The following is a 15793-nucleotide window of genomic DNA, read 5'->3' as shown; positions in this document are numbered from 1 at the left end:
TTATTAATATACATTTATCCAAAGACAAAGTTGAAAGCTCTGCAAACAGCTATTCATTTGTAGTGGTTAAACAGCTGGGATCACTGACATCTGTGGACACTTATAGATTTTCCAAATCTGGTATTAACAGGTTCCACCCTGCAAAAAAACTTTTTCTCTTCACTCTTCAGGACAGCAGTGACCTCAGGGACACCAGCAGTTTCTCTGAGGTGGCCGATACTCTACAGTTCTTTTGCCTTTGTGCCTGTGCCTCCATTCTTAAGTATAATTGGCCAACAAAGTGAAATGACTCACGATTGTCCTCATAGAGTCCATGGGATATTCTGTCATTGCTCTCACATTTTTGAGTTTCCTCAGAGCACAGTTTAACCTCAGTGAAAGTCAGCCTTGTAAATGTAAAAAAAACAGAATGCGTGGATGAATATGCAGGGTGGTTAGGTTAGCCAGCAAGTTGCCCCTGACGAAGATCTCTGTGCAGTTAGATATTATTGCTTCTACAGGTGGCTAGTTTCACTTTACTTACTTTTAGACTCAGAAACAAACATTTGAAATTATTCATGTAAAACACATGTTTGGAAAGATGTAGGAGGCTTAGCAGCGTGCCATGATATATGTTGCTTTGCATGGATCCTCATTTCACCAAATCTCTATAATGGAGTAGGCGTATTGAAATTCACATGAGAGCCATGATGGCCACATTTATGGGAAATACGTCAGGTTGAAATAAACTGGAATTTCCCTTCAAATTGTGTGCATTGGACATTGAAATCATTTGTCTTAGATTATCTGCCTCAGCCACATATTGTTACTTATCTATATGCTCTAATACTGAATGCCATGTACCCGCTTAACTCAGCATCTATTATTTTGCTGGCTGGTAATTATTCCAAATTTTTCATGTTATCTTTTCTTTCCCAGTGTTCCTGTACTAACTGATAATGCAGAATGTGATTAATGACCTGTGAATTATAAAATCAGTTTAGGCAGAGAGTTTTTTTACAGAAGTGGCTATCCACGTTCCTCCCTGCAGTTTATTTATAAAGCATGAACCGCTATTCTTCATAAACAAAAAAAAAGCATAAAAGTGTTTGATTTACTAACCCCTAATTTTAATACTCGCATGTATATTCTGCTCATTTCCATTTTATCTCTCTATTTTTTACAGCTCTTTCTTTCACAAATGCCCCTTAATTTGCATCTTTATAAGAAATTGTTTCAATTTCTGCCAGAATGAGGAATGAAAGGTAATCCACCACATATGCCTGATTACCTATCAGTAATATTAATCCAATCACTCAGTCACAGTATTGCTGTGACATACTGGAACTGGGTGGCACTTGCACTAACCTATGAGTATGTTTTATTATTAAAATATCTCTGATATTTGTGTCAAATAATACTCGTTTTTTGAGAGTGTATCACGGCTTAGTGATGTGAATGAGCCTGTACAGCATACTGTGCATTGACAAAAATCAACAGCACATGCAAATTCATTTTAATTTATATTCAATGCAGCTTGTAGAATAACCAACATACATTCACAAATGGCCATTTGTTCGAGTATGTAAATGCTACACAAGTATTGTTTGCCTACTTGATTTTACACTTTTGTAAAGCCTAATTGCGTTTTGCATTTTCTTCATCTTTTGCTCTGTTTTGGATTTTACAGGGATTTAGTTGATTGACATGGGTAAACACAGCATGCATTTATTTCTTTGAACACTTCGACAATGATAATTATCTAACTTTACCTTAACCTTTCCTAAAATCTGCATTGTTCTCTCATTAAAATTTAAGTCTAAAATTAAAACAGTGTTTTTTGTTCAGTTGCTCATGCATGACTGTCATGGACGGGGAGTGCACTACTAAGGTGTGAAGCCTGTGACCCCTCCACCCAAACACACAGAATTAGGGAACCTCATCCCAGAAAATTGTTTCCATGCGTCTGTTAAGGGCTGGAAAGGCCAAACTGGCTGAAAGAGGCACAGCTTTAAATGTAGCCAGTATCATATTATTCAGGGTTTGCTGTCTGTTTCTATGCATGGCTGCCCTTTTCTGAATCACTCCCCATTAAGACCTTGTTTGCTCTGTTGCTCTGTGCTTATGCTGCCCTGCCTGTGTGTTTGGCTGTCTGTTGGGTGTCTTTAATTGATGCAGACCAGCTTCTTTACATTCATGCTTATTTTTCTGAACGCTTCGGTGAGCTGAAAGGAACAGGAAGGTGAATCTTTTTCCTCTCTCTGGGAAGCTCTTTCACTCTTTCTCTCTCCACCACACACACTGCTAAATCACCTCCACCTGCTCATTTAGCCAGCTCATTAAGAGTGGTGTGAAACTGAACTAGACTAGAGCTCCTTTTTATTTAGAGATCCCACAATATTGCCATAAAGAAGACTCCTCATCATTATGTCAGCATGACTTTTTCACACAGGACCAAACAAAGCCAACATAATGCTGTCCCCTATGTGATTTTTACACAAGATGCTGGCATTTCGGATTTAGAGATAACATTGTCAGCATATATTGTGACATTTAATATACGTGTCAGGCAGCAACATTGCTTTATAAACAATAAAGGTGGGTGAACTGTGTGTTCAGGGGCACATTACTTCAAACACAAGCAAAGCTGCTGTGTATCATATACAACAGGGGTATTCGATTAAAATTCACTGAGGTTCAGTGAATTTGTTTCTAATTATCTGTTTCTAGTGGGTAGATTGTAGACTGTCAAATAAATACAGTAGACTGTGTAAAAGGGGGTTGGATCAAAACCTAGTATATGGCTGCTATACTGTGTATGGTCATGGTGCAAAATTGTGGCCAATTTGTTGTAGGAATAGTCAGGGGTGGTGTCTATGTGAATTCCTGGATATTATGTGTCTGCTATTTTCTGTAGTAGTCCCAATATCATTTGTTGTTGTGTGTATTGTGTATTGATTAAGCTATGCTTGAATTAAAAAAAAAAAAGTTATAAATCAAGTTGCAAGAACAATACTCCCCGCTCTTGCCTTTGGATGTGTCATTTAAAAGAGAGCTTTTTTAAATTTCTAATTATTCTAACTATCTGTTAACTCCCCCTGCTCTTTCATTTGTTTATCTGCAGATGTCTATTGTTTTTTTAAGACTCAATCTGTATTGAGTGTTTTGTTTTTGAGTGGTTGTTATTCAGGATGCTTTGTCCGTGCGCTCTCCCTCATGCCTCTCAGCACATGGAGAGCTGTTTTCTCTCCTACCCTGAAAGCAAACCAATGCTGAAGGTTTTTAATGTTCAGCAGCCTCAGGCGCACCACTGGGTGAGCTGCCAACATCATCCCGAGAAGCAACATGACACTCCCCGCCGGCAACAAGGCCGCAGACCTCATGCGAGTTGGCCACAATGCCTCCACATGCTCCTCCGAAAGTCATACAGTGATGCCGTGGGAGTCCAGGTGCCGACCGAGGTAGGGCACCTGCTGACTCGTCTGCAGGGCGCTATTAACGTGTGGTAAATTTTGAATGAGCTGCAGTCAATGAGTAGGACTGCTGTTAATGCCCCCTGAGGACGTGATTGAAAACTTTTCATGCTGATTCATTTTGAAAGAGCAACGGCCAATGGGAATCTCCAAAATTTAGCCAGCTAACCAATCGTGTAACTTCATCACTCAGGTAGTCAGTCAGTCATGGACATCCACAGTTATAAGTGCTGGCCGCTCTGTTGTGGTACAGGCAAAAATAAGTTTCTATCCCTATCCGTGAAAAGGTCATTATTATTCTGAGTGAGGCCATATCGATTCACTTCTCCTTTATCCTCCAACACAACAGACCTTGTCTTCCATGTTTGTATTGACATTATCAGGCTGTAATGTAACTTGGCTTCAAATTTCACACAATTCACTTGATACTGTTTCACACCGCAAGCTGTATTATTGAGGACAAAAGCTGTGTTAAGGGATAGTTGATGAGAAATTGGGATTACTTTTGTTTACTATTATGATTGGCTGACAGGCCACAACAAAGGAGGGAGATGCAGGTCAAACTTAACAAACAACGTAACAAACTGAAATGTATTTATTTCAATTAAATTAAATGAAGATGCTGGCCAGGTGTCCCCTGGTACCTCTGTTCCACCTAGCCAAGGACCTGCAATACACACAAAACACACACAGTACACACAATACACAGGCTCTATGACCTTCACATTGACAAAAACTCCTCTCATACCCTGGCTGTTGCTTTTCACTTCTACTGAAGCTTTCAAAGTATACAAAGACCGTCCAATCATTTTTTTGGTGCTGTTTCAATCCGAGGCTCAACCTTTCACCTGGGGCTAATCAATGCAGGTCATATATCTAAGCCTGCTGTGAAAGATGGGGTTAAAGCAGTAAGAACCAAGCCAATAGTCATCTCATATATAGATTTATATGACTGACCTTTCATGCTCAGAGCACAGGGAATAGAACTCGCTTAGGGCGGCTATTACTAGGAATCTGAGGCCTGAAAATGATGTTACTGGCCACCCCTCTGTTTCTTTGTTATTGTTCCTTTTCTTTTGTATTTGTTTGATGCAACTCTTGTCCAGCTGAATCCTTAGTCTCCCTCCCTTCCCATTTGTTACCTTTCATCTCCTCATTTTTATCTTCCCTTTTCCTTCATGAGCTTACAATCTCTACATGTTTTCCGTTCGTAGTCTGGTGTTTACTCTTCATAGCAGCCTTTTTTATTCTTCCCTTCTGCCCACACTGTACTTCGAGATTAGGGGTTTTATATAGGATGTAATCAATATGCTTTAGGGTTTATTAAATTGTATTATATAGAATTTAATACCAAATTAGCAGAGCTTTCCATAAGCGACGGCCACCGGCCAAACAGCCAACTACTCAATTAAGTCCAGCCATCTACTTTATTATATTTATATTTGATTATAATAAAATATTTTTAATTAACATGCAATTCATGATGTGTGTACATTCACAACCACTAGCCTCCGCTTTCAAAACAATACGAGCATAATGATAGAGAAACGTGTCTATCTGTCTATCATGACGAGTAGAAAGCGATAGACGCCTTCGGTGTTTGACAAATATTATCAAAATAAATGAAGACAAAACACAGTAAGAATTGCATTGATTCCACAGATAGGGAGCATCTTCAATAGATGGGCTACTTTGGGAAAAACGGTGACAGCAACTTGACATTTTTGGTTATCCTGCTTTGTGTACATCATGCCATCTTACTGCCCATAGGTGTGGAGTATGTCAATAGAGAGGAAAAGGGACAGGAAAGATGCCACCCAAAAGGAAGCTAGCAAACTCATTAAAATATGCAATAATTAAAATCAGTGTATATGATGGTATAGTGGGGTTAGTATTTTCCAGATGCTACCAAATTTAAGCTTTAATGGCCCAAATGGTGCCTTGAGGGGCAAGCCCCCAGATGCCCCTAGCTGGCTACTTTTACCCACCGTGGTCTACTTCATATCGTTGTGGAAAGCCCTGAGTTAGGTATTCAGTGTTGGGGCAGCATGCTGATATTTGGTATGGAAATATTTATAAGACCTGAGAGAAACTAGCATATGTGGGTGGCTGGACCATGGGCTGCCTTGCAGTGCCTGTCTTTGCATATTTAGAGATTGCTCAGGGTGCACTGAAGTCTCTAAACTGCCATTTCCAGAATTATTATGTATGAAGTGCACTCCTGGAAAATCTTGAAATGAAAGTTGGGAACTTGCCATTAATGCATTGATTTGATTTGTGCTTGTTCAAATGGGCAACAGTGGTCAAAGATACTGAATAATTGACAACCCTTTTAAGAGATCTTTCTATTTCCAGTCATGAAAAAAGTTGAGACTGAGACACAACATTTTAATTTCATTATTGCACTTGCATGTGGGATGAGTAAGATTTTTTTCCCTTTGTTGTGACATCACTCAAAGTCAAATCTAACCCAGTAATGGTGGTTTTGGTTTAGGTCTGGTTTAAAGGTCAAAAGTGTGTTAAGCTTATTGTTACTTCACTTGGAAGTTTGACCTTCTCTGTGCAGAATGATGTATGTGCAGGTTGATGTGTGCTGATGTGAGGTGATGTGCAGACACACACATCTGCTGATGGTGGACATATTTTCTGTGTTCATCTTAAATTGAACACATGCATGCACAAGCATGACTTTGTTTCCAATGTGCAACTTACACAAGTGTGATGGAAATTTGAAGCCTCCAGTGCTCATACACTGAAAATAGAGTTTACAGGGAAGTAGGAGACATCTTGTGTCCAGTTGTTAAACTTTTAAAATAAACTATTTTTATATATTTAGAGAGCAGGATTTTTTAGGGAGGGAGTAGATTTAAAAAATTTGAACCTGGAAAAACTACATCAGACACAATTTATTATTCACAGTTTTTTTTTACTTTTGGTCTGAAAACATGCCAGGAGGGTCACCTTTAAACCTTGTGTCAACAGTGTGCTCATATTGCATGTTACTTATGACTCAACATGGGAAAAGGAAAGAATGCATTATGGAGGATTTTTGCCTTTAGAAAATATTGCAAAAATATTCAAAATTGAATTTCAATATTATTCAGAACCACAGGGAAATTAGAGTCATGTTTATGCTGGGAATTCATTTTTTATTTCATATTATAATTGAGGTAAGAGAGGTGCGCCATACAGTAACAGCAACAGCAGCTGAGTTGAAAGACGAATGAGGGAAGATTTCACCCTGGGTGAAACAGTGAAACTTGTCAAAGCTAATTAAAAAGTATCTAGCTGATGCCTGAAAGATTCTGATGATTTAACTAAATAGGACTTTAGTGGACAAAAGCATGGCGGAGGGTGGAAAAGGGTGGGAGGCAGAGGATGGATGTGCAAAGGCAAGAATAGTATAGTCAATATTTACCCTGAGTAATTGGTCTACACTTCCCCCAGCAAGATACACAGTCGTCCAGCGTCATCCCTGCCTTATCTCCTCCAGTTCTTACTCACACACTCACAGAGCCGCTAGCCATTTGGGTGCTTTAGGCGTAATTGCCAGGTTGTGCGCAACCACACCCCACCTGCCCCCCCTTCAAAAATTAAAAATTAAAAAAATTTGGAAGTGCAATCTTGTTTTATTTTCATTATAAATGTTTCAAATAAGAAAACTGGTATTATACAATAACAGTATACAACATATTGCACTATAGAACTAACTATATATCAGGCAGCAATCTATAATTATAATTCAATAATAATATAATACATTTAAAAATTATACAATAAACCAATTTTGAATAAGTAAATAGTATAAATAAACAAATACAAATAGAACTGAACTGTACCATTAGTCACACATAACAGAAGAAAAATCACAAAAGCCTATGTATATATAGGCTATATGTATATATATTTGAAAGTGCATTTGTTTTCATAAAAATAAGCCATGGAAATCTATTTTTCATTATCAATGTGACAACTGTTTTTCGGGGCACTACATTGTGTAAGAGCGAAGGCACTGAATATTTAAATTCACCCAAATTGTGTAAAAGCACATTTTTCCAAAGTGTTGCAGTATAACCAACAGGAGACCATTGATGTATGACGGGATTTCATACACTGCATACAAGAGTTACTGAATATTTTTGTAGTATGTCTTTTAGGTTTTACACATTTAGATTGTCCCTATGCACTTGTCTCACAGCCGGCTGTACATAGAGACCAATGTAATTAGTCCAGCTCAGAGGACGGTTCATTTGGATGAAAATTAGTTTTTAGCTTGTTGTCTACCTTTCTATGGTAGGAAAAAGGTGTGTGTTTTAACAACGTTTCGCTTATGAATTATTGATCCAGGACATTCAAATCTGTGACTATATTTCCAATTTTACAGAGTTGTGTTTGATGCCCCCTCTGGCACTTGGTGCCCTACACACACACTCACTGTGTGACCACAGTTGTACAGCAGTGCATAATGACTTGAGCTATCCACAACATAATAGTAAAAGCTTATAGAATGAATGAATGAATCACTGTGCATTGACACCGTCATGTCCATTAAAATTCCGTAGGTCACCTTGGGAGTGTTGCAGTGCCCACAGAGAACCTTAGTAAGTTTGTATTATGTTAACAAGCTTATAGCTGTAATGAGCTGTGTAGCCACACTTACTGTAGTAATGAGGCGGGCATGTTCGTTACCTCAACTCTAAACCACTGGAAGTAGTCAGGCTTATTACCGTATTGATGGAATGACAAGGGCATACAGAAATAATAAGGTGTGTCGAGTTTGCCAAAAGAGGGACACACAACGTGGACGTGTGGGCTGCTGCACAGGTTTGTTATTGGCATCATTGGAGACTCATGGGAAAAGATGAGCTGTCTGTCAAACTTCTTTCTTCATCACTTTTTTCGGCTGCCCCTCACACACACACACACACACACACACACACACACACACACACACACACACACACACACACACACACACACACACACACACACACACACACACACACACACACCACAGACACAGCCCTCTCTCTGTCTTCTCTCTCTCTTGTGCTCTCAAAGCAACTCTCCAATTAACCTGATGCCTCTCAAACAGCCAGCTCTTTGTAGTCATTTTACACAGCTCTCTCTTACACTTTGGTCTGTGTGGGTCTGAATGGACATTTTTGTGGTATTTTGTAGCAATGTGTTGTTGACATTGAGTGGCCTTAATCACACCACCTGCCTGTGCCTAAGTATGCACGTCTCTAAACTCTCACAAAAGCTGTTAGCTGCTGAGGGATTTTTAAGTATACACATAATGGTTGTATAGTTATGAAGAACTATTCAGAACTGGTAAACAATAGTGTAGCTACAGCCCTCTGACATTGCTTCTGTCTCTCTCTCTCTCTCTCTCTCTCTCTCTCTCTCTCTCTCTCTCTCTCTCTCTCTCTCTCTCTGTCTCTCTCTCTCATGTCTAAGTAAGAACTAAAGCTGTGTTAAAGCCATTACACTATTCGAAAACACCAATTTCCCCAGGTCTTACTCAAGCCCTCAATTAAGACATAAGGAACATGAACATGAAAGAAAAGAAAAAAAGCCTTCACTTTAACAGAAGAAGCCAGCAATGTTACAATATCCCATGTCTGAGATGAGCTTATGTTTCTCACCGAAGTGCAGATGTTTGCGTAGGTCTTTCTTTGTCAGGAAAAACACAAACAAACAAGGTGAAGCAGAGGGGGAGATTGTGTGAAGATAGTGGTGTTGTCTCACATCAAAAAAGAACTTGACATTGCAGTTTTTAAACACACCTGGATGGTTGTTTATATATCCAAGAGACTCACTGTGGTATAGTGTTGTCTACAACAAATGGTCCCTGCAGCATCATCTGGGATTCTATTTACTGAAATCGTTTACCATACAGGTGAAATTGAACTGAACTGAGAAACAGGCACAGTCTACAGTTTGTTTTAGGTTTGTGAAAGTTATAACCAGAAGTATGTGTAACAATTTTTGATCCAACGCACCTGTGATTTACACGCATGCCTGTCTAATACCACATATGTGTATTTGACATATCACATATGCGTATTTGACAGGTCCTCCCACCACTGAAAGAAATAAAAATTGGAATGCGTTCCAGTCTACATAAATTACAAGAACCTCTTCTCTTTACCAATCACTCCCCCTTTTCTATATTGCAAGAGACTAAAGAGGTGTTTGCATAATCCCCACAGAGAATCAGAAGTGCCGTGCTGTCTCATTTAAGAGAGGATCTATACATGGTTTCCACAAGCTGCTCCGGTAAAAGGGCAGCAGGAGGAGGATGATGTAAGCACAGGTGATTTCTATGTGCCAGTTACTCGGCCGTACTCTGAAAACCTGCTCCGTCTACACAGTGAATATCAACTAACTGTGCCGAACCTGCAAGCTATTTTTATGAATTCACAAACGTTCAAAGGTCGATGCCTTCGATTTGTGAGTGAGTACAACGGATCTCTCAACAGATGATTAATGCCTCGTCAAGAATGCGTCTCTGTAATGATTAAATAGAGAAGACAAACCGTTTTTTTCCTTCTGCACAAATTGAATTAACTTATCTGATTTGTTTTGAAATGATGGAAGAATAAAAGTCAAATGTTCTCTTTAAATAGTGCTACAATTGAATATAGCATCTTTATGAAAGACAGCATGTTTAAATGGACATAAACATGCTGTGTGCCATTTGTAGAAGATTAACATTAACATACGTCTGTCAGTGGTACATTTTTGTAAACCATTGACCATTCTCTGAAGTTGTGTAATGTGGAATCACAATTGTTACTGATGCACAGCATGACACAAGAAAGCTCTGCTGCTCAAAACTTTATTTTGCAAGTTTTTCATTTTTCAAAGTCAGACAGAGAATTATTGTTTCAACTCAATCATCCTATTCTGTAAAAACAGGATACAAAACACAAAGAAAGTGATACCAGATGAGGTAAAAATGACAGTATGTTCTGATATTTGAGTCTGTTGTAAACTAGTGTCAGTGGATCTAACTGAGTGTGAGATAGAGGCTGTCACAGCTGTAGTCTCATTTGTTTAGAGTAATTAAGCCAGCGAAATTGACAGTGATAATTTTCATGTAACAAAATTGCTCAGTGTAGCACCTTTCTCACATTTTTGCACCCACGCTCTTTGCAATTGGAGTCATTTAGGCAGGAACGATCTATAATGTGACCCAATCAGTCACAGTTCTGGTTAACCACACCGTCACCGTCAGGCTTAAAGGTCCAAACTTCTTGGCAGCAGGTGCAGCCCCTGCATCGGGCTCTCAAGTGTAATGAAGCTGCCTTCCAGTTGAACCGCAGCATGAAAGTGTTCACTGGTATGCGTGAGACTCCTCATTATTGCCCTATAGTTTTTTTTTTGTTTACGAGCTAAGCTGCCTCACCACATAGTGTCAAACCACAGCCAAAAGGCCATGTTTAACATTCCAGCCCATTATGCCGCAGCTGCACTGCGTCAAGTAGAAAATGCCCTAAACTAGTTCAGGGCATATGCTTTCTGCTGAATGTGTTTATTTCTGCACTGTGTGCGTATCTGTGCATCTGTGTCCCAAGGAATATGTGTGCTTTGTTTGTATGTGAGCTTTCTTTGGTGTTTGTGTCCTTATCTGCCCTATTATGATATTCCCTGGCTCTAAAGTGACGCTCACGCCCACAATACTGTTAACACTAAATGACATCCTCTGCTCCAGTATTCATGAGATTGTCCTCTGTTTATTTGCCCCTAGATTGATATGGCTTTTTAAATAGAACCACTGCCTTTTAATAATCTCTATCTTTAGAGAATGGAGATAATAACAGTCTTCCATTTTGACCGCGGTGATGAATATCGCTGGAATGCAATATCCCTCGACTTGTTTGATTTCTATACGGAGCGAGATTGTAATAGCCTGCTCTCTTTCTCCCTTTCCTTCCCTCTCTGTTTCTGTGTCATTCTGTGTGTGTTTTCAATCAGAGAGCCAGCTGCTCCCAGGGAACAACTTCACCACAGAGTGCAACATCCCTGGAAACTTCATGTGTGGAGATGGGAAGTGTGTCCCGGGCGGGTGGCAGTGTGACGGATTGCCCGACTGCTTTGACAAGAGCGACGAGAAAGGCTGCCGTAAGTCCAGTTTAGGCTTCATTATCACATCCTTTTCTTTTCTTTTTGTCTGGCCTCAGATGTGCAGTGAAGCCAGATAGCCAATTTAGAGTCACGTTATGTCTTCTGAACTCCACTCGCCATCCAACATTACAATTGTAACTCCTCTCCCTTCCCTTTCTGCAGAGCAATAAAGGCCATTTGAACCTAATTCTCTGCCAACTTCAACTTCCCTCCTCAATCCTTGGTTCTCTTTCCCCTGAAGCACACGCCTCCCCTCCTCCTCCCTGCCAGACCCTCAGCCCCAGGTTAGCACCAGGGCAAAGCTTAATAACATCAAAGCAAAGGCCGATTACTTCTGTGTGCAGGAATCGTAGCATGTGCATAATCTACGGCTACAGTAATAGTTCAGTTTTAAATCCTCACTTTTAGTTGGCTTTGATCTTTTCGGTCTGCTGCTCCTCCTTCTTCCCCATCCCTCCCAGCCAGAGCTCCACACATAGATGGGATTGCTGATGAAGATTGACTTTGAGTCCTCACCACACTGAATGGAAACACCCCCCACCCCGCACACACACACACACTGACAGACATCTCCAGATATATTCATCTCTCTAACGCTCTCACACTGGCATCCCATTTTCACAACCCTCCGCGCCTTCACTCTTTATCTCATCTGATGAATTTTGGCTTTTGGCTTGTAATTTGCTTCACAGAGGCTTGTTTTCAATTAGAAAAGCATAACCCTCTTCTTGCAGAGATTTGTTTTACCCAGCTAATTCTCTGCCAAAAGAAAATAATAATATGGTTTGTCCTCCATTCTGCCATCTTTTCTTTTCTCCTCCTCCAGCAGTCAGTTATCTCACTGTTCTCTCTTGTTGGCAGCTCAGCGCGCCAGCAGACTGCTTTTGACAAAGTTTTGTCCCATGGCATACCAGCACACACACACACGCACAGAGGCACACGCAGCCTATATAGACAAATTGCAGTCATCAATCTTCTTAGTTTGGGCATTTTATTGTATAAGAGGTGTCATAGACTTCTTTCTTTACTACACCTTTAGTTTTGAATGAAAGAAGTATGTTGCATGAATACAATTTTTAGATGGATTGGTTTCATCATTCACTGGCCTTAAACTGTCAACAACCATCAGACCTGGAATAAAATAATATTCAGCTGCATTTCAGGTAATTACATCAGAATTAAATAGTTAAATGTTCCTGTTTTATCTGATGATGCAGTTCAGGTGCCAGTTTGTCACATCTTCAATTAAATCCATCTCTGGTACTATCACTTTGAACCCACAACAAAGCAGGATTCTTTTTTTCTTTTTCTTTTGTCTTTCACTGACTCTACATGTCATACTGCTAAAGTAAAAAGCAAGTTATCATAAAGCATCACGCTCAAGCTGCCTGTCCTGATGTCAGAGGACTGTTTGTGTTTGTTTTTGTCGATCTCTACATTATCTGCTGTGGCATAAGTGGGTCTTATTATCCTGGCTTATTCTCAGTCGATATCTCTGGCGACTGCTTCACAAAATCCTCAAACCCCGGGCTCCATTAGGGGCTCTGCAGGGACAGACAGACAGACTGACGGGGGGAGGGAGGGACAGAGGGGAAACAAGGGAGTCAGGGACTGAGAGGAAGTAGAGAGGAACATTCATTATGGTGACTACAGCAGGAGTTCTGTCTGGATGTCTATTATCTGAGTAGAGCATAATGCCTGAAAACTTTCAGACTGCAGCACTGAAATGTCTGCGAGTGGAATCATAATTAGAGAAACTGTCCTCAAAGAAAACACACACAATCATGCATTAATATATATATATATATATATGTATTCAACAGAGTGGTATGGTAGATTTGCTAGTTTCATAGAAATTATGTTGACCACCAATGGTGAGTTTTAAATGCAGGCTTCTCAGAATATTCAGTTATTACAATTATTTTTATTTGTGGTAAAATTTCATCATCTGGGTGACTTTCACTACCTTTATAGAACCAAGCAGGAAATGACGCATAGTATCTGAGTTCTTTCCATCACCTTTTGTAATCGCAGTCATTACCATGGAGGCAGAGCAGTGTTGACCATCACAGGATATTAAATTTCCTCTAATCAGTAATATGAGCTGATGGCTTCTGTCAAGAGCTTTCAAGAAACATGAGCAGTGGATGCAGCTTTTATTGACCACTTTTACGTCAATTTGTGGAAAATGAGTCTGAATCTAGTGTCCACATCCATGTTAGGAACATGTAAGTGCTTTGCATCCATGCATATACACACAATAACTAAATATTTATAATAAAAAGGTGTAAACATGTAAAACTCTATGCCACATCTTTTGCTCAAGGACCAGTGCCTATTTTTACCGTGTACATTGCAGCAGAAGACAGCTGAAGTGAGAGAGTAGATCCCCTGTAAGCCCATGCTGTTGAGCCAGCAGATTGTGCTGATGTGGGTGTCTCTGATCCAAGGAATACTTGTGCGGAGCTGGAGGTAAAGGTCATATGTGGTGACATCTCCCCTGTGTCTCATTAATGAGAATTTTGTTTTTGTGAGCCATGTAGCTAAAGGGGAAACAAAAAAGAGAACAAATTGATTTGGACTTGCAAATTACATGCTAGAACATATAAGGATCAATTTTCTTTTACATCTGAATGAAACTGTAATAGCGCATACCGAGGTGCAAAACAGAACCACCCACACATGACCTTATGATCACACTTCCTGGCACGCTTTTATTTTTTACTAGCAGTTGCTTTGTCTCAGAAACTCCTTCATTTTTTTGTTGACTTGACTATATTTTATTCCAGTGGACATTCAGAAGAGAACCATGCAAACCTGGTCTACATTTACTTACTTATTGCTGACGTGTCCCAGTCTGATACGCCTGATAGGCCAGGGATTGTCTCTGAGGGAATGTTTATTCGCCTAGAAAAGACTGACTCTCTTTTCCTCCCAAGCCCTGCTGCTCCTCTCTTGTTTGTTTGTTCTTCCGGTCCCCTCCAGCACAAGGGTCAACTCAAGTCATGTAAATACTTTTGCTGGCTCTTAAATAACAGTCTTAGCTGAGAGAAGAGAGGCAACAGCTCCAGCTTGAGCCCTATTGCATTAAAGATGCAGCTTATTGTATTACTGTCCTGCTGTGCGATGCCAGGAACCCCCCACAGATCATTTTCTATAAAGTCCAATTTTTTACGCAGCGTAACCTCTGCTTTGTTCCATGTGAATTGAATAGAATTTTAGATGAAAACATTCCAGTAGTTTGCACACTATCCTCAATCTTCTCTATGCTGGTGTGCTTATACAGATATGTGTTGGCAGGTCTGAGGGGTCTTCATGCAATCATTCAGAGACATGCTGCTGACTAATTCTTCACACAAAGAGGTCAAAAGTACCATTCTGCTCTCTGGTGTCCATAACGACAGGCTTGGAGAGTGTTGGACGAAATAGATACTGACAGAGGAGCGAAGGAGGAGAGCTGACTGAGCTTACTGGGCCTCAGAGCTGGGATTAGCCCCTTTGCCCTTGTCTGAGCAGGCGACAGAGGAGAGATGTGCAGAAGGGCCGAAAGGGTGAATGGGCATGATGTAAAACGCAAGTAGGGGGGGAATCAAAGAAGGGGGAAAGGGGGTACAGAAATGCAATTGAGAGGAAGAGAAAAGACAGAGAAGCACATTTCAAAGAAATGACTGTTGTGAACTAGCGGCCTGCTGGCTGAGAGCATGGCCTCTCTGTGTGGAGTTGTCCATGTATTCACAGTTCTACACAATTTCTCACAAAACTTGTGTGCAACTTTAACTTTTCCTTAGCTTTTAACTGGAAGGGTCATCGACAGGGCCAGTGGCTCTTCCCAAAAAGATCGGGGCACATCACCCACACCAAAGGCCTGCTCATCTCCTCATAGTCTGCCCAAAACTAAGTTAAATATAACATATGTTTAATCAATGCTATTTTTCCTCTTTCCGCTTGCTCAATATCTAAATTACATCATCTGTGTTTTGTGTTGTGTTTTGCATTTAGAAGAATAAAAAACTTGTTTATTCTTTTTTTTTCTTTGTAATAATTCCTTTTTTCTTTTTTACCACTGTGTAGTTTTAACCTTTCAGGGAAGTAAGATTATGTAAGTTTTGAAAGGACTTTTGTCATGACAGCCATTTAGTCAGGTATGACCAGTGTGGTGGCTAAACTTTATATGGATATTGGATACAGATTGGATTACTGACTTCTTT

At 40.0% G+C, this 15793-nt stretch overlaps 1 protein-coding gene across 1 annotated transcript in view; it reads left to right on the top strand.

Annotated features, from left to right (window-relative positions):
- ldlrad3 (low density lipoprotein receptor class A domain containing 3) overlaps window positions 1-15793 on the top strand; it is an 84450-nt gene that overhangs the window by 18952 nt on the left and 49705 nt on the right. Inside the window, exon 2 of the mRNA XM_062421376.1 lies at window positions 11436-11582. Within this exon, the coding sequence (XP_062277360.1) occupies window positions 11436-11582 (147 nt within the window). The remainder of the gene's footprint in view (window positions 1-11435; window positions 11583-15793) is intronic.

The sequence above is a fragment of the Scomber scombrus genome, chromosome 6, assembly GCF_963691925.1.
Source record: "Scomber scombrus chromosome 6, fScoSco1.1, whole genome shotgun sequence".
In the NCBI taxonomy this organism is placed as follows: domain Eukaryota; kingdom Metazoa; phylum Chordata; class Actinopteri; order Scombriformes; family Scombridae; genus Scomber; species Scomber scombrus.
Note: the sequence above shows the minus strand (reverse complement) of the source record. Positions and strands in the feature narration are given on the sequence as shown.